Source organism: Acomys minous (genome assembly GCF_964271855.1).
Source record: "Acomys minous genome assembly, chromosome: 7".
NCBI classification, from domain to species: Eukaryota; Metazoa; Chordata; class Mammalia; order Rodentia; family Muridae; genus Acomys; species Acomys minous.
This window is the reverse complement of record NC_140488.1, coordinates 115,331,898-115,357,085: the sequence shown is the minus strand read 5'-3', so window position 1 is coordinate 115,357,085 and position 25,188 is coordinate 115,331,898. Positions and strand designations below refer to the sequence as shown.

The 25,188-nt window shown below is 40.1% G+C and overlaps 2 protein-coding genes across 4 annotated transcripts in view; one reads left to right on the top strand and one right to left on the bottom strand.

Moving 5' to 3' along the window:
* Positions 1-25,188, top strand: part of EFHC2 (EF-hand domain containing 2) — a 269,672-nt gene that overhangs the window by 139,600 nt on the left and 104,884 nt on the right. The window contains exon 1 of one of the 3 annotated variants that reach the window (XM_084788871.1): positions 18,335-18,400. The exons of the other annotated variants lie outside the window; for them this stretch is intronic. The gene's annotated coding sequence lies outside the window, so the exon portion shown is untranslated. Of the gene's footprint in view, positions 1-18,334; positions 18,401-25,188 lie in introns of those variants that run through there. 3 annotated transcript variants of the gene reach the window in all.
* Positions 11,163-18,251, bottom strand: LOC311602048 (uncharacterized protein). Its single transcript, XM_084789749.1, has 2 exons — positions 17,863-18,251; positions 11,163-17,682 (listed from the first exon to the last, which is right to left on the bottom strand). The coding sequence occupies exon 2, from the start codon at positions 17,585-17,587 to the stop codon at positions 14,519-14,521; it is 3,069 nt and encodes a 1,022-aa protein (XP_084645875.1). The 5' UTR covers positions 17,588-17,682; positions 17,863-18,251; the 3' UTR covers positions 11,163-14,518.

Here is a 25,188-nt window from a genome sequence, read left to right as displayed (position 1 = left end):
ATTAAAATTGATGTTATAAACTGCCTCATTCATGCACTAGTACTTACTGGGAGGTCTGGATGCCAAGGTGTTGCCCTTCTTTGCCATGTGAAACAGGCAACCATGTACTGCACAGAATCACTGTCCCTAGAATGCCAGTCGTACTCCTGTGGAGAAAGCCTTGCTTGCTTAAAACCCAAAGGACTGGGGTGATTGATACAAATAGGTAAAGCAATTTCGTTCATACTTCCCAACTCTAAGAAGGCTATTGATGTCATTGACTTCAGCTGAGGAAAAGAGGGCCCTCATAGAGCAAGCTAAAAGCCAGACAGCTCCACAATCAGGTTGGAACTCAGAACATGAATACAGCTAAGCTTGGTGGCTCTGGCACGCAAGCTCAGCCACTCAGGTGACTATAGCCTACCTGGGAAATAAAGTGAGTTCAAAGCTAGTTTAGACAAGTTCTCAAGGTCCAATCTCAAAAGGAAAAAAGAAAACAAAATCCAAGTCAAAACAATATCAACAACAACAAAATAAAACACAGCTAAGGATGTAGCTGAGTAGGATACTTTTTTTTTTAGCATGAGTGAAACCCTAGGTTTAATTCGCAGCACTAGAAACAAAAACAGATTGTTATTCCAATCACAAAATTCATCATTTACTCTTAATGGTTCCCAGCTATCACCCCAATACCTTCATTAAGAAGAGACAGAGGGGCTGGAGAAATAGCTCAGAGGTTAAGAGCACCTGCTGCTCTTCCAAAAGTCCAGAGTTCAATTCCCAGCAACCACATGGTGGCTCACAACCATTTATGAGATCTGGTATCCTCTTCTGGATTGTAGGCATACATGCAGGTGGAACACTGTATACATAATAAATAAATAAATCTTTTAAAAAAAAAGAAGAGACAGAGATAATTGTGCTGAGTATGTAAATAAGGAATCATATATTGGCAAGAAGGAGTTAGCACAATTATCTAGTGATAGGAGCCATAATCTGTGTGCTTGTAGCTCAGACATTCTACATCTCTGAGCGTCAGTTGTCTTGACTTCATGAAATGTAGGGCTTGACTAGATTATTTCTGATAGGTATTCCTCACTGCCAAAATGAGCCAATTCAAGTCAAATTAAAGTATATAAAAGGGGTCAGCTCTTGGGCGGGTTTCCCCATCCCAAAGAACGAGGCCAGGAAAATCTCCATGCAGAGGGAGACAGAAAAGCAGAAAAGCAGGGGTGGGGGCATGCAGAGAGAGGAAGCCCATGCACGAGGGAGGGAGAGAGGGAGAGCGAGAGGGATACAGATGCGGGGGTGGGGGGAGAGGAGAGAAAATGAACTAAAATGTCTGGATTATATAGTAAAGAGCCTCTGGGTAAGAAGCAGCCCAATCCCTGGGCTGGAAAGTTAAGGGTAGAGGGCAGGATGTACCAACCATGCCCTGTAACAGGTAGGGACTGAGGGATATTGGGAGAATCTGGAGGCCATATCCACTTTGGTATGTGAAATAGGCACCTCAGCTGCTTGTTCCAGGTCTGAATCCCAGCAATTTCTAAGAGGTTTTCACTTCTGGCCATCTAGATGCTTGTTCATCCTAGAACTGGGCCTAGGGTTTTTAATTACATTGGGCTGAGATTTGGTATTTAGCAGTTTGTGATATCCCATGGTTGTTGCTATTATAAATAATCCTATGGTTGGCTGCTTTTATAAAATATCAAAACATTTAGAAATGTGTAGATGACTACATGTCTGGAAGTTATGACTTTTGTCTGGATGCTAAATACCATTTACATAGATTCTACAACTGGGCTCTCATTTCTTTTCGTTTTTCAGTGGCAGCTAGTTAGCATAATTTATTTGCTATTTCATAAAGGATTCTATTATAGAAAGTGCCAAGATAAAGGTTGATCTTATGGGGATATAGATGGACTTTAAAATACTATTTTATTTATTTATTTAATTTATTCAGATTACAGCTCAATTGTTATCCTATCACTTGTATCCTCCTGTTCCTCCCTGCCTCCCGCTTTTACCCTATTCCCCTCCCCTAGGTCTAAGACTGAGGGACACTGCCTTATTTTTTCATTTATTAAAACATAATTATAATTAAAACTACTGACCAGTGAATTAGAATTTTAATAACTTCACATTAATTGACCTTGAGTTTACAGTGAGCTAATTATATTTTATTTTATGAACGTTTCTACTTTGAATAATATAAAAATAATTCAGTCTCTAGGGTCGCCTTGACTTTGTGTGCATGTGCACGTACCGGTACATGCATGTATATGTGTGCACTTGAGTGTACATGTTTTGTGAAAGTCAGGGGTCAACGTTGGGTATGGTTTCTCAGGAGCTACCCACCTTGGTTTTTGAAACAGTTTCTCACTAGGATCTGGAGTTCACTGAGTAGGTTTGGCTGGGCCATCAAGGTTATGTGATCTCCTGTTTCTGTCTCCAGTGTGTACCACGATGCCTGGTGTTCTATGCTGGAGCTAGAACACAGGCTGTCACGCATGACAATCATTTTGTTCACTGAGCCCCTTGACCTAAAAAAATGAGCAAGTTGGTTTCTTATGCACTGCTTTCTTAGCAGGTATCAGAAAAGACATAGGGTAAGATTGGAGCTTGGGCAGAGGATGTTGGGGGCCACTTATGGAAAAGAAGAGTTGTTCTGGATTAGATATTATCAGGAAGCAGGCATGCTTTTATGATTGGGTATATCTTAACACATTTCTTTGACAGAGAGATCAGACTGGAGAGAGGCTATTTGCTGTAATGGAGAGAAAAGCTGCTGTTACCACTGTGAGCCAGGAAACAGGGAGTCTGACGCTTTTTTGGGTCTGGGATATCATTCATTTTCTGTGTTCACACATAATTATGGAGTTGTCTTGTTTTTTTTTCTTTATCCATCATAGTCACAGGGTGGCCCGTCTGGTGTTATTGATTGAAATTGTTTTTGTTCCTCGGGGGAATACCAGGCCATCTGACAGTATTAGGTGGGCAGGCCTTAGGGGCTTATTTTCTTTTCTGGTTCAGTACCAGTCAAAATTTCAAGTTTTTCTGCAAGGGGGGGTTTAGGACTGGTTAACTCCATAAAAATTTCACATGATTGACAAAGAACAATGCATAAATACAGATTGTACAAATCTTGTCTAAAGTCAATTAAGGTATTATAAAATATAATCACTGTATGAAATTAAAAGAAGTTACACTTTGAAAATTGTCAGGTACTATACCTTTAAGCTGTACCTCAAATTGCAAATAGAAACTTTTCCATAGGTTTATGTAATTTTTATATTATCTGATTTCTGCTAAAAACATTTTGTAAGAGACCAATATGTATAATTATAACAGGGTAATTGCAGTACATTCCCATCTAATTCCCATGTTTTACCACAATTATATAAATCTTTAGTTATTTAGAGAAGAAATCAAACATGTGATGCCCCAAATTCTCAACTATGTATTCTACATTTATCATTAAGAGTAAAGCACACAATTACAGCCTTTAAATGTATGTTAAAATGAGAGTTTCCAATTTCATTATACAATAGGGGTTTCTTTAATCATCTTTTGAAATTCAGAAAGCATTTAATAAAAGTATTAAAAATATCCCGAAACCTGGAATAACTTTTTTTGGAGGGGGTGGAGGAATTAAAAGAATGAGATTCGTAAATGAGTATTTTACTAAAGAAGAGTTTAACTTTTTTCTTTATAACCTAGAAATTGACTCCTTGGCAAAATTTTAAAACTTTCATTATAGGCCTCTGCTTAAAAAAATATTTATTTTTAGTTTTAATTGTTTGTGGGTGTGCCGCGTATGACTTCAGTTCTCCATAGAGGGGCCAGAAGAGTGTCAGACCCCCCCCCGGGGGGGGACTATAGTTAAGGTGGCTTATAGCCTGAAGTGGATTCTTTACAAACCAAACTCACTCTTCTGGGAGAGAAGTACAAGCAAGCTATCAATCACTGAGCCATCTCTCCAGTCCCAGTTTTTTGTTTCTGATTGTTTTGGGGTTTCTTTTTGTTTTGTTTTTGTTTTTAACATATAGGCCATGGGTTATTCTCATTAGCCCAAAGTCATTTTAAGCTGAAATTTTAGTAGCTATTGGCATATCCCTATCAAAACAGCTATAATTTAAGAAGAATGACTACATTCCTGGTGTAGTACCACCATTTTAAAAGACAGTTTCCTAGCTTCTTAAATAGAGATATACTTACCACATGACCAGATAATTTTACTTTTACGTACCTATCCAAGCAAAATTGTATTTTATTTTTATTTTAAAAATTTTGTGTGTGTGTGTGTGTGTGTGTGTGTGTGTGTGTGTGTGAGAGAGAGAGAGAGAGAGAGAGAGAGAGAGAGAGAGAGAGAGAGAGAGAGAGAGAGAGAGAATATGTTTGCCTGCTTATATTTGCGTGCACCGTGCATATTTCTGGCACCCTCAGAGGCCAGAAGAGGCAATCAGATCTTCTGGAATTAGTTACATATAGTCATGAGGCCTCATGTGGTGCAGAAAAACTAAAACCAGATCCTCTGCAAGAGCAGCAAGTACTCTTAACTGCAGAGCCATTTTTCCAGCATCCCTTCATATTTTTTGCATGTGAATTTTTAAAAATTTTGTGTCTGTGCATGTGTATGTATACAGAAGTACATAGGTTTGTACAAGTGCATGTGTGCATGTGCATGTGGAGGCCTCAGGAGCCATCCACATTTTTTTGAGATACAGTCTTTCATTGGAACCTGGAGCTCACCTCTTCAGCTAGACTGGCTGGCCAGTGAACTCAAGCGATTTTTCTGGCACCACTTGCCCAGCCTTACAATAACATATGCTCTCTGTGTCTGGCTTTTAAAAATGTGGGTTCTGGGGGTTGAACTCGGGTCCTCATGCTTGCACAACAATACTTCAAACACTGAGTCATTTCTGCAGCCTCCACCTAATGAATCTTTTAGCTGAAACAGCCTCAATTTTTATTTGCAATAGCCTCAACCAGGCAATAACCCAAACATCTATTTACTTATAATAGATAAGCAAGATTATTCAGGAATATAAGCTCCTGAAGAATGCTAAGACATGGGTGAACTAGAAAAGCATGCTAAATAAAAGGAAGCCAGATACAGAAATCTTCATATTTTATGATTCCATCTACATGGAATTCTAGAAAAAATATATAAGAAAAGGCAAACTGATCCTTGCTTGGGGCATGCAGAGCAAACATTTCAAGGGTGATAGAAATGTTCTAGATTGTTCTCAACTAGATTGTATGAATTATTATGCAGCACTATAAATTTACTAAAAAGCCACTGACTAGTGTAATTGTAAGGGCTAATTTTTAGGAGCTAAATTTTATGGTATACAATGACAGCTTAATATATGGGTTTATATTACTGTTCCCTGTCCCATAAGAAAATATGTATGTACCATATACTATGTACTAGATAGCTTAAAAGCAAAATGTATTTTCTCTACAGTTCTGGAGGTTGAAATCCAAAGGTCAAAATGAAGGTAGGGTTGGATTATCCTGAGACTTGTCCCCTTGGGTGGCAGATCACTACCCTCCCGCTACATCTCAAATGGTTATCCACTGTGCACATGGACTTTTTTTTTATCCATAAAACCCTGTCATTTGTTGGCTTTAAACTTAGGCCAATTTATAATTTTCTCTGTGTTTGTAATGTATAGAAGTCATGGTGGCGCACACCTTTAATCTCAGCACTCAGGAAGCAGAGGTAAGCAAATCTCTGTAAGTTCAAGACCAGCCTGGTCTACATAGCGAGGCCAGGATAGTGAAGGCTACACAGAGAAATTGTTTCTTGAAAAAAAAAATTCATGGTTACCTTTATATTTTCCACTTCTGATTTCAAACCAGGTACAGGTTTATTTGAAATACTTAGAAATCATTGACCACTTTTGATTTTCTACTTGAATACAAATAGCGGGAAATAATACAAATATTAACTGTGAATTCTAACCATATTCTTGTTTTTAATAATACTTTTGAAATAATTCTGGACTCATAAGAAATAATAAAAGCTGTCCGATGAGTTCTTATGTGCCCTTCCTTTCAGATTTCTCCAGTGACATTTTATCAAACCATAACAAGAGATTAAAGTACCCCAATTACCTTTTTTGTGTCCTCTTCATTCAGTTCTCCTCCCATTAAAAAAAAAGTTATTTGTTTATTTTACAACTTTTCAGTTGTCTTCTTTTACATGTATTTATGTGTGTGTGTTTCCCTACATGTACATATATACACAATGTGGACACCTGGTAACTATAGAGGGCAAAAGGAGTCCATTTCCCTGGAACTGGAGTTACCCATGGTTGTGAGCCACCATGTGGGTTCTAGGAACCAAACACAGGTGCCCTGGAAGAGCAACAAGTGCTTTTAACTGCCAACTCATTTCTTTAGTTCCTGCTTTAAAAAAAATGCATATGGCTGTTCTGCTTGTATGTATGTCTTTGTACCACTTAATGCCTGGTGCCAACAGAAGCCAAAAGGTGTCACATCTCATAGAAGCGGAGTTACAGGTGAGTATGAGCTACCAGGTTGGTGCTGGGAATTGAACTTGGGTCTTCTGGAACAGCATCCAGTACTCTTAATTGCAGAGCCATTTCACCAGGCAAACGTATTTGTTTTTAATATTTTTAATTATATATCTGGATGCGAGTAAGTGCACATGAGTGTAGGTGCCTGTGGAGGCCAAAAGAGGACACTGGGTCCCCTAGATTTGGACTTAGAAGTTGTTGTGAGCCACCTATAATGTAGGTGCTGAGATGTAACATCTCTGTGTGCAGTGCTCTTAACTGCTGAGCAGTATCTCCATTCTTGTCCTCCCATTTTTCTGAGTTCCTTCACTATAGCTTAGTTTTGTTTGTTCTTGCAGTCCATATAAATGGAGTCTTATAGTGTGTCCACTCCGGAGTCTGACATATAAGATGTGAGCTATGACTTTGAAAAGATACATAGAAAGCAGATATACAGATTTCATAGCATGGTCGTTTGTCTAGCCTAAGGCAATTTAATATAGATATTTTATGTTTAATTGGAATTCTGTTTCTTTTGCGATCCAACCTTTCTTCTTTCTGCTCATGCTATAAAATCTTTTCCAAGGGATTTATTTGTCTATCTTTACTTCGACTTGATGACTTTCTACCACCAGACTTTTCAGGGCAGTTACTTTAGCATTTGTTTTAAAAGTAAGTAAGAAACCGTATGTTCCACTCTACTCTAATTGGTCTTTATTAAAGCTTTCCTTCTTGGTGATATGCAATAGGGACATTATTGCTAGCCCCTAGCTTTCTTTTTTTTTTACTATATATCACCTGTGCAGCAAAAAAATCTGCCCTCGCTTATTTCATTTTGTCCCATTCCCCATCCCTTAAGGGTTCCTCTGAGTTTTACAGTCAGAATTTTTTAACATAACATTTTAATTGATTCTCTGGGACTTTTATATATGTACCTTGATCATACTCACTTTCCAGTCCTTTCATATTTGCCCCCCAACTCTTGTGGCCCCCCAAAAACATAAAAATAAAAATAATGAAAAAAGTCCAATTTGTGTTGTCTATATATTCACTGGAGCATGGTCAAACTTTTATTGGCCTGCCCCTTAAATAGAAGTGAGTCCTTCCCCTCCTTGACCCCCCACCAGAAGCCACTACACTTTTTCAGAGTTCTCTTTGGTGATTTCCTGTGTAGGTTGTTACTTTGAGGAGGGGGTGAGGCTCGGGAGGGTAAGGGTTGTCATAGAAGCTTTCCATGTCCTTCCCTCTTAATTGTGTATCTACAGTCATTGATATCCCAGCAAAAGCAGCCTCTAAGTCTTCCCAGTAGTAGTTAAGAGCACTGGCTGTTTGTGCAGAAGATCAGGGTTTAGTTCCTGGCGCCCACAGCAGATGCTCACAACTGCTTCTAACTTCACTTCCAGGAGACCCACAGCCTCCGTCTGCCCTGCATGGGCACCAGGCATCCACATGGTGCACATACATACATGCAGGCAAAGCACTCACACATAAAATAACAATATTTTTTGAAGACAGGACAGGCCTTTTGGGGGGTGTAGATTGGATCACCTTTTAGAGTTTGCTTTTCAGCAGTCTAAGGAAAGATGTCTTTTCCTACTGCTGTTAGTTGTCAGGACATTTTACTGAGACTATAATACCACAGTGACACTAAGCCACATTGGCTTGACTTTATATCAGAGTGCTAACTCGGTAAATAAGGCTTATGTTAAAACAGATAGCAGAATCACTATTACCTGTTAGCCATCAGTTGACTTTTATCCTCTCGTGTTCCTCTGAATGTTCCCTTTTACTATTGCTGCCACCATGCCACTGTCTTTCTGACTAGCCTTATTGACATCTCTACTGTTAGCCTGCTTCTCTCTTCCCATTGCATAATTTGCTACAGGAAACTTTAGAATCCTTCTACTTCCTTTGCATGGCCCAGGGACCACTCATCTTTTAGCCCCCTTTGCCCTTCTGGTCTAGTCATCCCTGTTACCAACGCTTTCATTCAGCCATTAGGTCGACAGAATTACTTACAGCTTGTAACTCAGTTATAGAAAATATTCGTGTTCCTGGAACATTGCATATTGTTTCCTTCATTACCTGTAGATTTCCTGATCTAACGTCTCTTTTACAGACCCATTTTATTTTATTTTATTTTTTTGAAAGTAATTTTTTTCCTTTTTTATTAATTTATTCATATTACATCTCAATGGTTATTCCATCCCTTGTATCCTCCCATTCTTCCCTCCCTCCCATTTTCCCCTTATTCCCCTCCCCTATGACTGTTCCTGAGGGGGACTTCCTCCCCCTGTATATGCTCATAGGGTATCAAGTCTCTTCTTGGTAATCTGCTGTACAGACCCATTTTAATTGTGATGTTTGTGCCTGATACTTTTAGGTACAGCACTTCCCCATACTATCTTTTAAAATGGCATCTATTTGTTTAGATAAAATTTACTATTTTAAATTTTACTTACCTGTGAGTGTATATACACATGCGGAGGTCAGAGGACAACTTGTGGGAGTGACTTCTCTCCTTCCATGGTGTGGGTCTCGGGATTCCAACTTAGGTCATCGGGCCTGGCAACAAGCATCTTTTCCCACTTAGGTATTTCACTGGCCCTTCTTGATATGGTCAGAGCATTTTCTCAAACCCCAATGATAATTTTTATATCGTCTATTGAGCAAATGTAAGCAAAGCTTTTGGGATAATTCAAGGGTTATGGATAAATCTGTGGTCTCTAACGCTGGGAAGCTTGAGTTTTCATCTGTTTCATTCTTTTACCTTGAAATCTTGGGTACTTACTTAACTTCACTTCCAAAACCTTGAATTCTATATGAAAAGGACCAGTCTGACCCACTTTATATGAGTAAATAATACAGGCAGTATAAAAATGAATAATACACTGCAGGGTCCATTATATCTACCTAATCAGTGAGCCATGCTAACACACACCTCTGATTTCAGGACTTTGGAAAGCCGAGGCAGGATTATGAGTTCAGGCAGGCTGGGCTCTGTAGTGAGACCGGATCTCAGCCAGTATGACACTTCTGAAGTGATATTACAACATAAATGGAAAATAAGGTTAAAAAAAAAAGGTATCTCCCTATTTAAAAGTGTGTTTTGTGGGTTGGAGAGATGACTCAGCAGTTAAGAGTAAATTCTGCTTTTGCAAAAGACCCACATTTGGTACCTAGCACCCATGCCAAAACAGCTCACAATTGCCTGTAACTCCAGCTCAGGGGATCTGATGCTCCAGGGGATCTGATTCCTAGGGTATTTGCATTCATGTGCACATACCCACCCCCTACATACATAAGCAATTAAAACACAATAGGGCTAGATGTGTGCCTTTAATCCCAACACTTGGGGTGGGGTGGGGGCAGAGGTAGGTAGATTCTAAATTGGAGGCCAGCCAGGACTATATAATGAGACCATGACACAAACAAACAGTATGTTTTCTCTAGGTAATGACTACTTTTGGTCACAATGTATGTTGTTTTCTACTGAACAAAGGGAAGTGATACAACATACACAGTGAAAAACCTTGTTAGAAGAACAGAACATAAAGAGCAAGTTCAAAATATTGCCCAATGAGAAGTGTAGGTTGCTGCAAAATGAAAACAATGTCAGCAAACTACAGGTTGTATCATGTGAAGAAGAAAAAAAACCTGGAAAAATAGAATATTAGGAAGAGAAATGATAATCTCTCTTAAAAGTCAAGTCTAAGAGTAGCGAGATGACAGTTTAGAAAGATGGAAACTCAAAGTGAAGCTGATTAAATATACTATAAGAAAACAATAAAAAATACTCCACTTTTTTGAACTACAAAAAGAGAAAGACCTAGATCTGCAAACTGAGTATTCTGTACCAAGTTTGTGAAGAAAAAAGCCAATAAATTATGCAATCTGACAGTTTTATACTACATAATGCAAAGGAGTGATAAAGCAGAGCCAGAAATGGTACTTACACCTTAAAGCAGTGGTTCTCAACTTTCCTAATGTGGCTACCCTTTAATATAGTTCCTCAAGTGTGGTGACCCCCCCCAACCATAAAATTATTTCATTGCTAATTCATAACTGTAATTTTGCTACTGTTAAGAATCATAATTTAAATATAGGATATGCAGAATACTGGATATGCAACTCCACAGGTATATCAAGCCACAAGTTGAGCCTGCTGCCCTAAAGGAAGAAATTGCAGTATTAAATGCTGCGAGCCAGTGGAGTAATGTATGTTTCTTTTAAGGGGATCATGTTTGTGGCCAGAAAATCTATAACCACCCAGCATTACCACTTGAAGGTTTACTGAAACCAATCAAGAAATTAAATAAATCAGGCTGGCCATGGTGGTGCACACCTTTAATTCCAGCACTTGAGAGGCAGAAGCAGGCGAATCTCTGAGTTGGAGGCTAGCCTGGTCTATAAAACAAGTACCACAACAGCCAGGACTATAGAGAGAGACCCTGTCTCAAAAAAAAAAAAGCAGAAAAAATTAAATAAATTAAACTGTTCAATCATAGGGGAACATATTAGAGTTAATTAGGAAATAGAAATAAAATCGAAAACATAATTAAACATTTTAAACATTTATTGAAAAACTTAAGGATAACAATTAAACAGTTTCCATATGCAAGATAGGAACATATATAACATACTGGTTTTGTTCAGATGAGTTTCAGCCGTTACTAATTTTTGGAATGCTTGAATTTGTTTTTAAAAATTGCAGTAACAGTTAAAATCTATCAACTAGGAGTGGAAAGAAATTAATCTTGTCTATACATCATCTTTCTCTATCACCTTTATAACCTCTAAAAATGTTTCTCATTTAACGTTGCTTTAAAACTATAGGCACTTTGCAGTTTAAAAAAGATCAAAAGCCCAGTGTGGTGGCACATGCTATAGCAAATATTAGCAAAACTGGCCTAGGAACGGATTGGCCAATAACTATGGAAATACTAGAGGACTGAAAAAAAAAGTCACTCTAAAACTAATCTGATTGTCTCTAAGTGGTAGGATTACAGCCTTACGGTTTGTTTCTCCCTCTTATGTTTTATTCACTAGGAATTCTGAAAACTTAATAGTAAGCAGGTATGAATCTCAAGGTTAGGTATGAATAAAATCTGCAAGAACAAAATCCTTTGGTCTCTTAAGATAAAGTGGCCTAAAGCTCCCCCTCTGAGCTTTCATTATAAACATGGCTGACTTTTATTTTTGTTAAGTGCTGCTGATTGAACCTAGGGCCTTCTGTGTGCTAAACATACACTGCTCCAGAGAGCTATATCCCCCACTACTGCCTTTTAAAAATTGAAGTGAGGCAAAATGTTGAAGTGTCCTAAAAGGAATGCCAGGGGGAGCCCTGTGGTTCTGGACTAACTTCATTTTTAGAACACCTGCTGCCCTAATGGGTCTGATACCTCTAAAATAGGACAACAGATATACTAAGTGCCATACCAAAAAATAAAGAGTAAATAATAATTGTTTGAAGCTTAAAGAACACCTACTGCTTAAGTAGGAAACTATTTATAGGGAACCCAAGACAGAGTTCAGCAGTTAAGAGCATATACTGATCTTGCAGAGGGCAGAGTTCAGTTCCCATATTGGGTGGCTAATAGCTGCTTTAAATTTCAGTTCCAGCAGATCTAACATCTTCCTCCTGCTTTCTGTAGGCACCCACATGCACATACCTTCATATATTTAAAAAAGGGGGAGGGCTGGGTATGATAAACTCTTAAGAAAGCAGAGGCAGGTAGATCTCATGAGTTCCAGATCAACCTAGGGTATATAGTGATACCCTGTATCAAAAACACAAATAAAACCCACTCCCCAAAACCAACCAACCAACCAACCAAACAAAAAAAACCTCACAGAAAACATCAAAAATATAAAGCGTCTCAAATTTTACACATTTTATAGAATGTCTATTTTAAAGTTCCCTGGATTCTGTAAATGAAGATTATCATTTTTAATGTAGGTCATTCAGACAGGACTCCCTGCTCAGTCCCATTCTTGAAAAAAAAGTGATGAAGTGTTCTGCATGTTAAGAAAGTGAAGAATATACTAGTCTTTTACTGTAAAAAAAATGTGGAGGAAAAAATAAAGCAAGTTAGAAAGATAGGTTTCCTGTAAAAATAACATTCTTTTGGAAAGGAAAAATACTTTCCTTACTTGTATTTCTTTTTGATCTGTCTGAATGTGTACTTAAAAATGCAGGTAGTATGTACTTGCCCTGTGGATGCTGAGGTTAGAATGCAAGGCCTTTCAAGTATAAGGCAAGTGCTCCCTACTGTTGAGCCACACCCTCAGCTCCAAATGCAATTTTTGTTCATGCTTGCTTTGAAATGCTTACTTTACAAGGTACTATTAATTTTCCTCTTTCATGAAGCTTAGGTAGTAAGAAAGGTAAATGAAAGAGGATACTCAAATACAGTGAGTAGAGTAAAATGTAATTAAGGTAATGCTCACCCACAGAGGATGGCTAATATAGCATTTCCCAAGCTGGTATTTCTGGAGAGTTTTTTATTGAGTTGTACGTCATATTAATCTCTAAGAAAATGAGAAATGTCTCTTCTTGAGTATTTATGGTATATGCTAATACATCTAAGGACACATGAAACCTTAAAATTTAAAACAGATGAAAAGACTACATAGGGTTATATATATAACCCAGTTTTTTCCTAAAATGTGTGCTCATAAAATCCCATTTTGTACAGTCTTCTAAAAAGAAGGTCAGGCCCCTATAGGTCGAAGGGTACTTTAAACAATGTCTAGTTTATACTTTAAGTGGGAAAAAAGATACACAGTTCAAAAGGAGTTTTTTTCAAGTTTGTGTCTTGAAAACTACAATAAAACTAAGCTGTTTTCACTCTACTAACTTCTTTGGTTCTGTTAAAATACAACTAATTTTCACTTAAAACCTTTTCTTCAAAAGACTGGATTCTCAAACAAAGGGGAAATCTATGATACATTTTATTATTTATACCAAGTATGGTATGCCAGTTTCCTGGTAAGACTTGCCATACCTTCTATTTGGCACCTAAAAGCAGAATACATATGCCCTTAATTTTTGCCTTAGCATTTAAATCAGAGAGGGGCATAATAGCTTATTCTCTATTACTTTCCTAGTATCACTTTCCATTCCACATATTGTAATTAACTTTCCAAAATGCTAATAAATTTAGTTATTGATGCATATATCAAAATGTCTTTGCTTACTCCCTAAACGTAATTCTAAGATAGAGGATTAAGTGCATAACAAGTCTGAAAAGCTTGAAACCTTACAACATAGTTAAAGTAGCTAATGAGCACACAAGTATATTCAAAACAGGCTAAGTAAGTGCGATTTAAACAAACAAAAGGATCATGTGTCCTAATAGATTGGTAGTCAGAGAAAACATCTCTGTGAAAGTAACTTTTGAGTTCAGTCAGATGGAGGTGAGCCAACTTTTCTGGATGTAGTTGTTGCAGGGTAAAAGAGATCTTCCACTTCTCACCCAATAATGGGGTTCCTGGATTTGAGTATGCACTTTGCTTCACCATATTAACCTTCATTAAGACAAATATTTTTCTCTTGAATCTGAAATAATTTCCAGCGTCTCAGAGGACTGCCCTTAATAAGTAAGTAGCTGATGTTCATGCATTTCTAGCATGTTGATGTTGAAATTTGAAGCAATCTGCAATCTGAATCAACAGCTTCTCTGCTGTGATGACACACTACTGTCTGAAGAGCTTCACAATTACATTCTAAGTTCAGATGCAAGACTCGCAGTGGCTCACAGTCAAGTCTACTTGTTCTTAGCCCTTGCCACACCTTCACATTCTCTGCTCCCATCTTACTGTAGTTCACCATACCAATCAAATGTAGTTGTTTTAAGGAGAGATCTTGAGGAAGACATCTTGTCCAGATTTTCTCTTTCTTCAAATCAAGAAATCATTCTTGATTGGAGATAAAGGTAAAGTTCAAAATCCTTTTGTCTTGTCAGGCTGTTGGTCTCATTTTTTTCAGGACTCTTGGCTGTGTCCTTTCTTTAAATATTGTAGAGGCGATAGGTATTCTCCCGCAAGGTGTTCAAGACATAAGGCAGTGGCTCATTTTTGATTCTGGCAATTTCTTGCACGGTATGCAGGCCCATGCCTGGGTGGGAATACTGACAAAGACTTTTGGAAACCCCGCGTGGTAGAAAGTAAGGAGCATCGGTTTCAATAAGAATTCTCTCCAGTGGAATCTTTTGCAGAGCCTCCCGTGCCTGCCAGGCAGTAGAGTAGGTAAGAACTGCTGTGAAGCCTACGGACATGTTGGGAAAGTACTCAAGCAGGGGCTCAATGACTGGGTAATCACCAGTGAAGCAATGCCTGTGGATCTTGTAGTCACAGGGCACAAATTTTTTCATGATGCCCAGTAGATCTTCATCAGCGTCTCGGCAGTGAATTACCAAGGGCTTCTTGATAGATACAGCCAACCGTAGTTGTTGCTCAAATACCCGAAACTGCTCTTGGATAGGTGTGGTACATTTGTAAGAGTAATCCAAGCCCATTTCTCCAAAGGCCACAGCTTTGGGGTGGCGCAAGGCATACAAGATGTTTCTTTCTTGATACTCATTGTAGTAACGTGCAAAATGAGGATGACATCCAAAGGCTCCCCAAACCAGATCTTCACTCAATAGCTCTTTCCACAGGCCTTTTCTTAGGGTACGAGGATCACAAAAATCAGAGATGCAGCCCTGAAATTCCTTAGAAAAAGTGCTGCTATAAATTTCCCTGAAGTCAGCAAAGCTTCCTTGGAAGGACAACTTGGAAAACAGCATGTCCAAGTGACAGTGAGTATCTATGAAGCCTTCCTGTTGGCTTGGATGCAAATGACTCTTTGGCAGGAAATCAGATGCACACGCTCCATGAGTATATGGCAGCTTCTCCTCTTGATATGTATTCATTGTCCGTGTTTTTGCACCTTTGGAGGAAAAAATCTTGCGGGAATTTGAGTTTTCCATTCCCTGCATATGACTGACAGTATCTTCAGAGGTCATTGTGTAATAAGAATATCCAGCCCGGCTGTCCTTTATGACTATTTCATCCTTGAGTGTGGATGTGGTAATACTGCTGCTATTGCTGGGATACTGAGAAATCTTGGTACTGCTGGTCCAAGGGCTGGTAAAATCACTCCAAGGGCTATAGTATGATTTAGGCTGTAGGAGGTCATCCTTATTCTTCTTGTAGGATAAAGTCTGTGAAATGGCTGGGAAGCTTGCTGAGAATGGCTCATCCTGAATGAATCTGGCTGTGGAGGTCTTAACATTAGATCTGTCATTTCCTGAATAATTGGAACAGGAGTTATTCTCACTCTGATATTTTGGGAGTGGGTGGCTTTCTTCATAACGAACTGCATTTTTGTCACCAAATAGCTCCTCACTAGGCATCTTATAACGATTTAAATGCCATTTCCTCTCACCGAAGCTGCCTATCTTAGGAGAAGGAGACGCAAAAGGGACATCTCTGAATGGTCGTCTGCTTAACCTAGAAAACTCCTTTCTGGCACCAGAACACTCCCTTGGAGCTGCGGTAAACTCTGCTGGTACTTTAGGATGTACTACTATGCACTTAGGGGGCTCCACTCCGGGCTGTGGAGGCTCGGCTCCGGGCTGTGGAGGCTCGGCTCCGGGCTGTGGAGGCTCTGCTCCGGGCTGTGGAGGCTCCGCTCCCGGCTCTAGAGGCTCGGCTCCGGGCTGTGGAGGCTCTGCTCCAGGCTGTGGAGGCTCTGCTCCGGGCTGTGGAGGCTCTGCTCCGGGCTGTGGAGGCTCCGCTCCCGGCTCTAGAGGCTCGGCTCCGGGCTGTGGAGGCTCCGCTCCTGGCTCTAGAGGCTTGGCTCCGGACTGTGGAGGCTCTGCTCCGGGCTGTGGAGGCTCCGCTCCGGGCTGTCGAGACTGCCCTTTAAGCTTGGGAGGCTCCGTTCCGTGCTGTATAGACTGCCCTCTAAGCTTTGGAGGCTCCGCTCCGGGCTGTCGAGGCTGCCCGTTAAGCTTGGAAGGCTCCGTTCCGTGCTGTGCAGACTGCCCTCTAAGCTTTGGAGGCTCCACTCCGGGCTGTCGAGGCTGCCCTTTAAACTTGGGAGGCTCCGTTCCGGGCTGTGTAGACTGCCCTCTAAGCTTTGGAGGCTCCACTCCGGGCTGTCGAGGCTGCCCTTTAAACTTGGGAGGCTCCGTTCCGGGCTGTGTAGACTGCCCTCTAAACTTTGGAGGCTCCGCTCTGCGCTGTGGAGGCTCCGCTCCGGGCTGTCGAGACTGCCCTTTAAGCTTGGGAGGCTCTGCTCTGGGCTGTCGAGACCACCTTTTAAGCTTGGGAGGCTCCACTCCGGGCTGTGGAGGCTCCGCTCCGGGCTGTTGAGACTGCCCTCTAAGCTTTGGAGGCTCCGCTCCAGGCATTGGAGGTTCCACTCCAGACATTGAGAGCGGCCCTCTAAGCTTTGGAGGCTCTGGTTTGGGCTGTGGAGGCTCTGCTCCAGGCTTTTGAGGCTTCACTCCAGGGTTTGGAGGTTCCATCCCAGGCTTTGGAATATTCCTTCCCCTCCCGTGCTTGGAGGACTGTACTTCTGGCCTCCGAGAGGCGCCAAGCTTAAACTCCACTCCAGCCTTGGGGTGATCCACTCCAGGCTTTGATCCAGCTCTAAAATGCTCTGTTTCCGCCTTAGGGAGCTCCACCCCAGGCTCTCGCAGTACTCTTGGCCTGAATTTTTCACTAGCACAAGGCGCCCCCTTTCCTTTTGGAGAGTCAGCCTCCCCTGTTCCTTTTGGGGCTCCATCTTCTACCTCTCCTTTCGGCGGACCAGCCTCTCCCTTTCCTTTTGAGGCACCAGCTAGCCCCTTTGCCGTCGGAGCCATCTTGCCTTTTGGAGTACCTCCCCTTTCTTTTTGTGTGGCTTTCCCCAGGATATTCTGGATAGCTCTCTGGTAAATCCGAGAGGAGCCTCGTTCTTCAACTGTGGCCCTCTTTTTCTGGGACTTTTTTTGTTCCTCAGTCTTATTTGGACCTTCAGTTTCAGCTGTAAGTTCAGAGTTATGGGAGCCATGTTTGTTACGATGGTCGGCACCCTCTAGAGAAGCCATCTTTAACAAACCGGATGGCGGCTTGAAAAGTCCGTCCCTCAAACGGCAGAAAATTGCCTTCGGTAGCAGATATGGAGGCAGCTTTCCTCTCACACCTAAGATTAAGGGGAGAAATTGAGCTGTGGGATGAGGCACAAGAGAAATTTCAGAGCCTACAAAATTTTCTGAGGTTTTTGGCCCTTGGACTCCCTAGGGTTTCTAACCCTCTCCAAATTACTTTACCAAGTCCCGGAGTCCCCGGAACAACTGAATTTGCTAGGGGCGGGGGTTCATACCTCAGCGCCACTCGAGCGGTACTGGAACTCACGCAACTCCTTCTGCGATGCCTCAGGAACCTTTCTTCATATTTTAAGATTGCTCAGGAATTGCCAAAGACCTTCCACTGCACTTTCAAAGTGCTTTGGAAAATTTAATGGCCAGGATTGTCGAGACGCTTCACAGCGCGACCGTACACCTCGACAGCCTTCCCTGAATGACGAGGCGTTTCAGCTTTTAGCCCCTGTTTCCTGTTTGTTGAAGTGCTTCCGGTTCATCAAAAAATGCAGCGTTTGGCTTAAGGTTCAGGGTGCCGCCTCCTGACTAAGGAGGCTTTTCCTCCTCAGAGTTAGCAAGCGAAATAGCTCAGCTTCCATTATTTCTTTTGTCTACAGTGGATAGACCGGAAGCCCTGAGCACCTTCCTCAACCCCGCCTGAGCACCTTCCTCAACCCCGCCTCTTCTCATACGTATTTGCTAGTTGTTAAGCTTCTTTGTTGTGATTGGCTCCTCCATCCTCGTCCGCACTAGACCTCCGTGGTGAGCTGCCAGCGTTTTGTATGTATTTGTATTGCGTCACCAGTCGGCTCGCGCCCTCCGTGTGGCTTGTGTCCTGCCCCCGTTACAAATAGTACAGTTTTAGCTTTGAAAGCATAGCTTAAATTTATGTACTACTCTCTTTCTCCGCCCCTAACCCTTAAACTTTCTCCTCTTCGCCGAAGACCTAGCCTTTACCCGCTCCTGGACTCGAACACCACCTTCCTCACCTACTTTACCTGTGCCTGTATTTCTTTTATGAAATCCTGTTATGTTCTTTGGTATCCTGTCTTCCTGTCCCCTTGTGACCTACTGCAGTATCTTTCCCTATGCCGTGCATGGTTACTTCACCCCATTTTTGTGGGAGGAAAATCAAAGAGGTCGATTGTTAACATAAAGCTGATAATCAAGTATTTAGTCCCCCTTTTCAATTAGCATAGTTATAATTTTTAAAACGCATAATTTAAATCTATATACTAATTAAAAATTATGCTGTATAACCATTTTTAGTCATTTTCAACAATATTTCTGTATACCTAAAATAATTTTCTTGCTGTATTTTTCTCAAAACCATATTAGTGAATTTGTAATATTCTAGGCACAACATATAGTTATTTTGCCAAATTTAAGCTTTTCAGGTTCCTTCATTCTACTCTTTTCCCTTTATAATTTAAAAAATGCAATAAAAATATATTTGAAGCATTTAAAATTTTCTAGTTTGATTTCCCCGCTTTGGACTATGTGCCCAGACTTGTTGGTATAAGATTTTCCAAATTGCTTCATACTGACTCAGAAGAACTACAATATTTAAAAATGCCATATAAAGTGGATTGTGGTGATTCTTCGGTAGCATTATAATACCAGGTGCTCAGGAGTTCATGACCAGCCTGTAACAACAATAATCTGTCTTTGGATAACTCTAAACCCTCCATAATTAACAGTGTTTTCATAAGAGAAGAAACACACAGTAAGAATCTTGAGGCCTCACTGCAATTTGTTTTGGACTTATCTAATAATTTCTTAAAGTGAACATTTTATTTGTGGACCCTTTCAAATTGTTTTTCTAATTTCTTTTGCATAGTCTGTTGTTGTTGTTGTTTCGTTTTGTTTTGTTTTTCAAGACAAGGTCTCTCTGTGTAGCCCTGGCTGTCCTAGACTCACTTTGTAGACCAGACTTGGCCTCGAACTCACAGAGATCCACCTGCCTCTGCCTCCAAAAGTGCTGGGATTAAAGGCGTTTGCCACTACGACTGGCTCTTTTTTTGTTTGTTTGTTTGGGTTTTTTTTTTTTGTACAGTCTTTTTTAATGTAAAAATTATTATAAAAATATCTCCCCATTTTGTTTCTTTTCATATTTTCTTTTTTTATATCCTAGAATTCATTATGGTGTTCCGTCTTCATGTTGTGTGGTGACCTCCCAACCCATCTGCCCTTCTTTCCATGTGCTATCACCTTCACCTCCCTATTTTTATGTGTGTGGCGTGCTGAAAGAGGTTGATTTGTTATAATAAGGCTAATACTTCATCTGTTATGTATTTGGGGCTTATAGTTTATTTAGGTGGGGATATACAACCAACTTTCTTGTTAGTAGTTTTGTTGATTTATGATTCTTTTAATGTATTAAACAGAATATATTGTTTTTAACTAGCTAGTATGTGTCTCATCAATCTGGATTTGTATTCTTGTCCTAACTGAGGTACTCGGGTATAAAATATGGGTGAGCTAGGTCTCTATTGCTCTTTAATTTTAATAGGCTGCCTAGCTTATTTTTATCAAGTTTACTTAGAATTATTATGATTTAATTCATAATACCAATGAAATAGCCAATTGAAATATTTTTTGTACATATCCAGAATATAATTTATTTGTAGTCAAGTTCTTCTGTATGTGCTAGTAAATGTTTTGAGTTTTTATATGGATCAGAGTTTTAATTAAAACTGCTTTGGTTATATAATTTAACATTTTATTATCTTTTAAAATTTATTTAGTGTATATGCAAGTAGGTATACTTGTGTTCATGTGCCACTGTGTGCATGTGGATTTCAGAAGACAATTTGTGGAAATGGGTATTTTCTTTTAACTGTGTGGCATCCAGGTATTGAATTTTGATGGCCAGGCTTCATAGTCTCTACCTGCTGATCCATCTCACTGGTTCTGTGTAGAAAAAAAAATTTTATTCTATTGTGAGCATACTTCCTCCTCTTATATTTTCTAACTTGAATATTTTTAATTTGGTTGTGTTTATAATGAAATTTTAAGTTAAAAAAAAACCTATTTAGCTTTTGCCTATCTACCCATAGTAATGTTTTATTTATTTGTAATATTTTTATTTTATCTCTTTTTACATTGGCTAGAACCTCTAAAAACAACTTTAAATAATAATACTTTGGTTGTATTATCCTGTTCTTGATAGTGGTATATACGTAGCTTAATGAAATATAATGTTGGCTGTTGAGGTTGTTTTAAAGCAGATGCTTTATAATTTTGTTAAGGAATTATCCTGGCATTTAAAACCATATATGTTGGGAAACAGTCACAAGATCATTACATATATGCACATGTTTCCTAATTTGAAATGATGTTTATGTCTGTAAGGAAAATGCTGGGTTTTTTTTTTTTTTTTTGGTGTGTAGGTGACTTATAACTGTTAATGGAGTACTCTAAATTACTTACAGTTTAATTAGGATCTTCTATAAAGCATTAAATAGTGATTTTTCTGTGTAGCAGTATTTCTTGGTGTGGTGGCTTGCACTTGGCAGTCACCTGGGGAGCTTAAAAAATCAAAGATATCTGAGATAACTTTGTCATACGGGGGATGGTGGGGGTGGGCATGTAGGGGTAGGGGTGGCTTTTGAGGTAGCCCAAGCATCAGGAGTGTAAAAGGTTCTCAAGTGATTCTAATGTGCACACAGCTCAAGAATTTTGCTATGTAGTTTATTGTTTTTTTTTTTTGTGGCTCATCATAAGACTTTTCTTAAATTTTTATTAAATATTTTTATATATTTATATTATTACACATATATGTAATAAACTACCTATAGCAAGAACCATGAAACAATCAGGAGTTATATATATGTTACATTCATAGTATTTTGACTATTTGTATTTGGCAGCCTTGAAGAAAATACCTTTCCTATCTTGCCTCATATACCTGTTTTTTTTTTTTCTTTGTTTTTGAGCTGATTTTATATTCTGTAATCTCTATGATCAAAACTCTCCAAATGCTTTGGTGATTACATAGATAACCCAGTGTAGTAAATACTATAGAGCCTTTGGAGGCATGTGGGGGATTAAAGATCATACTCTGTGCCAAATGACATTCACAGTCTGTTTCTAAGTAAATTGCATTAAAAAAAAGGAGGAATGGCAAAATTGCTCACTGGGTAGAGGTGTTTGCTGCCAAACCTACAGACTTAACTTTGATCCCTAGGACCTACATGTATAAGAAGAGAACTGATTCTTAAAAATTGTGTTTTGACTGCCATGATCTATACATATGCATACGTGTACACACGCATACATACACACATGCATACACACACACAACACATACTTTAAAAAGCAAATTTCAAACAGTTATATATCCTGTAGGTTTAACCTAGTCTCTGTTTAACTTACAAATTTTGACAAAACCTTGTGGCATCATCTTCACTATTTTTTTTTTTCTGAGACAGACTCACTTTGTTGTTTAGGTTGGCATGGAACACTCTATTGCTATGAACTGGTGGGAGTCCTTTTGCCTTAGTCTCCCAAATGCCAGGATTAGAGGTGTTTGGCAGCAGACTAGACTCATAGTTAGATTTCTATAAATTTTCATTTCTAATGATTTTAAATTCCTTTTTCTGGATTCTCTGATAGATGGAGTTCATTTATGTTTGTGAAATCACTTCTTTTTATATTTACTTAATCTAGTGTGGATGGAGCATGAGTGTGAGCGCACATGTGTATTTAGAGATTAGAGGACAACTTTGTGGAGTGTATTCTCTGCTTCTACTTTGCTTTTGTGGCAAAGACTCTTGTTTCTCTTACTACATTGCATTCTTAAGGCTCCATCTGATTTTCCTGTCTGGGATTCCTTTTTGGTCACGAGTACTACAATTACAGACCTGAGTTACTGCATCTGGCTTTTTTTTTTCTTTTTTTAGTATGGGTTCCGGGGATTGAACTCAGATCATCAGGCTTGTGCACAAGTGCTTTTTACCTGCTAAGCCACCTCACTGGCTTTGAGATCACTTTTAATCTTTTGGATGTCTCTTCACTCACCTCATGCTTGCACAACAGTTGACCACTAAGGCTACAGCCTAGCCCCTTGTTTGGTTTTTATAATTGAAGTTGAAAACGTTAATTATGTATATGATATAATATATTATATAATGCTGTGGTTATTTGAAATGAATAAAATGCACATCAATCTATCCTTTAGGAGTATTCAGTTACCCTCATTAAAATTCACATTTTTTTGGGCTACTGATACGGCTTAGTTGTTAAAAGCACTTACTACTTCTGCAAAAGATCTGGGTTTATTTCCCAGTACTGACATGGTGATTCACAACCACCTGAAACTCCAGTTCTAGGCGATCTACCCTTTTCTGACCGTAGTGGGCTCATGCATGTAAGTGGGGCATATGATAGGTGTCCTGCCACCTATGAAAGGAGCCAATTCAAGCCAAATTAAAGTATAAATGCAGGTTTATGGGGGGGGCAGCTTTCAGGTGGTTCACTGGCCTCACCGGAGGGAGTCAGTGAAGTTGTCATGAAGAAAAGAGGGAGACAGAAAAGCAGAGTTCAGAGTAGAGGGCGAGGTATACCAGCCATGCCCTATAACAAGGTGGGGACTGAGGAATTGTGGGAGAACCTGGAGGCCAGGTCTGATTTGATAAAATGGGCACCTCAGCTGCTTGTCCCGTGTCTGAAGCCTGATAGTAGCTAAAATAGTTTGGTCTTCCTTAGAACTATTTAAAACCAAAATAACGTACCTAATTCAATTCTGACTACTAAACAAAACCCATACCCATAACATAAATACAAAAAATTAACACAAGATTTAAATGCCAAGAAGGTTATCTCCCAGCTCTACCTACACTAAAAAGTCGCTTATGAGAAAAACGTGTATCTTTTCAACTCTAAACCAAACTATACTTCTCAAAAAGCTACAGAGCAGGGGGAGGGGAGAATGTGATAGCCCTAGTGCTGGTTTGTTTGCAGACTCCACCAACAATCATGGGAGTCAGAAAGTCAAGTCACCCGATGCTTTCCAACTGATAAAGACCAAGTGGCACTGTTCTAAGGTTGACTTCAGAGATTTCGGAACAGGGGATGCACACTAAGAGAATGATATCATAAAGCGTACAAGTTTAAACTTCAAGGTTCTTGGACCTTAGCCTTCTATACAAGGTGTACAAGGTGCTGGGCCTGAGAAGTTGGGATGGGTGAAAGAGACATATGGTGTGGTGGCTATGCAGTGACGAGGAGACTCAGAGCCAGGTCCTCAAATTATAAAGGGAGAAATGAGAGCATATAAATGGGTTACCAGATGAACAAGAAGTCCCTGTGAATTACGGAGGTTTCTCTAGGGGCAACCCTGGGACTGGCTTGGGCAAAGGGCAAGCAGTCCTCGGAGCACTGACTCCAGTGAGGGGAGTAAGACCTAAACCCTGGGAGCTTAGGAAAAGGATCCACCCCATCCTGTGGGGAAGCGGTCAAGGAGAAGGGGGAACAGGCAGAGCTGGATGAAAAGGGGTCAAGGGGAGGGTGTCTAGCTAGAGCAACTACAAATATAAGCCATTGGAGCTCTGCAGCTGCCTTTCCTGTCTTGCGTCACCCTTCTGCCAGAGGATGCCCTAACTATTCCAGGCTGCCTTCACCAATGCTGCTGCCATCTTACACTGGCCTGTGGCAGCCACCACTGCATTAGCTCATTTCGATCATCGGAGAACATACAGCACATACATACCTTTAGGTGTGCACATGGGCGCCACACGCACACACATGCACGCGTACACACATTTTTTTCTCCTCCCTGGAAAGATGACTTTTGTGGGTAAGAGGCCTTTTCACATAAGCCTGAAGACCACAGTTTGATCCCTGGAATCCACATTAAGGTGGCAAGGCACCTTAGGAAGGCAAACTAATTGCACAGTTGCCCTCTGTCCTCCACTTGGGTGTCATAGAACCTGCAAGTCCTTTGCCCATCACATTCTCACTATAACAATAAAAGAACACACAACGTCACATTATTCCAGGAGTACTTAGCTCATTTCTATCTGAAGCACACACTTCAAAAGCAGCTCTGGGGTTATAGACACAAATGTGAATCTCCAGAATCCATGTCAAAAGCTGAGTGTGGCCACATTTGTGTCTGTCACCCCAGTGCTTTGTGGAGTGGGGAAAGGAGCATTGCTGGGCCTTGCTGGCTGCTAGCCTAGCTCCAGGTCCAGTGACAGACACTGTCTCAAGGGAGTATGGCAGAGAATGGTAAAGCAGGATATCCCATGTGATGTCATTTTCTATCCTCCGAGAATCCAGGCATGTGCAGCTGTACTCTCCTGCGCACATACAGTGCACACATAATAAAGTAAAAATTCAATTAAAGTTGAGAGACAAAGAGAATATTTAAATGGAGCATTCCACGAACGTGGCCCAAGTTCAGCTTGAAACCACAGAAATATTGGCTCACCAATTGTCCTCAATTTTTGTGGCCTTCTCTATGAGCAGGTCATCCTGAAGAGAGTGATTTCCAAGGTTAAAGAGAGATAGTTTTTTAAAGTGGTTAAGGAAATATGTGTGTGTGTGTGTGTGTGTGTGTGTGT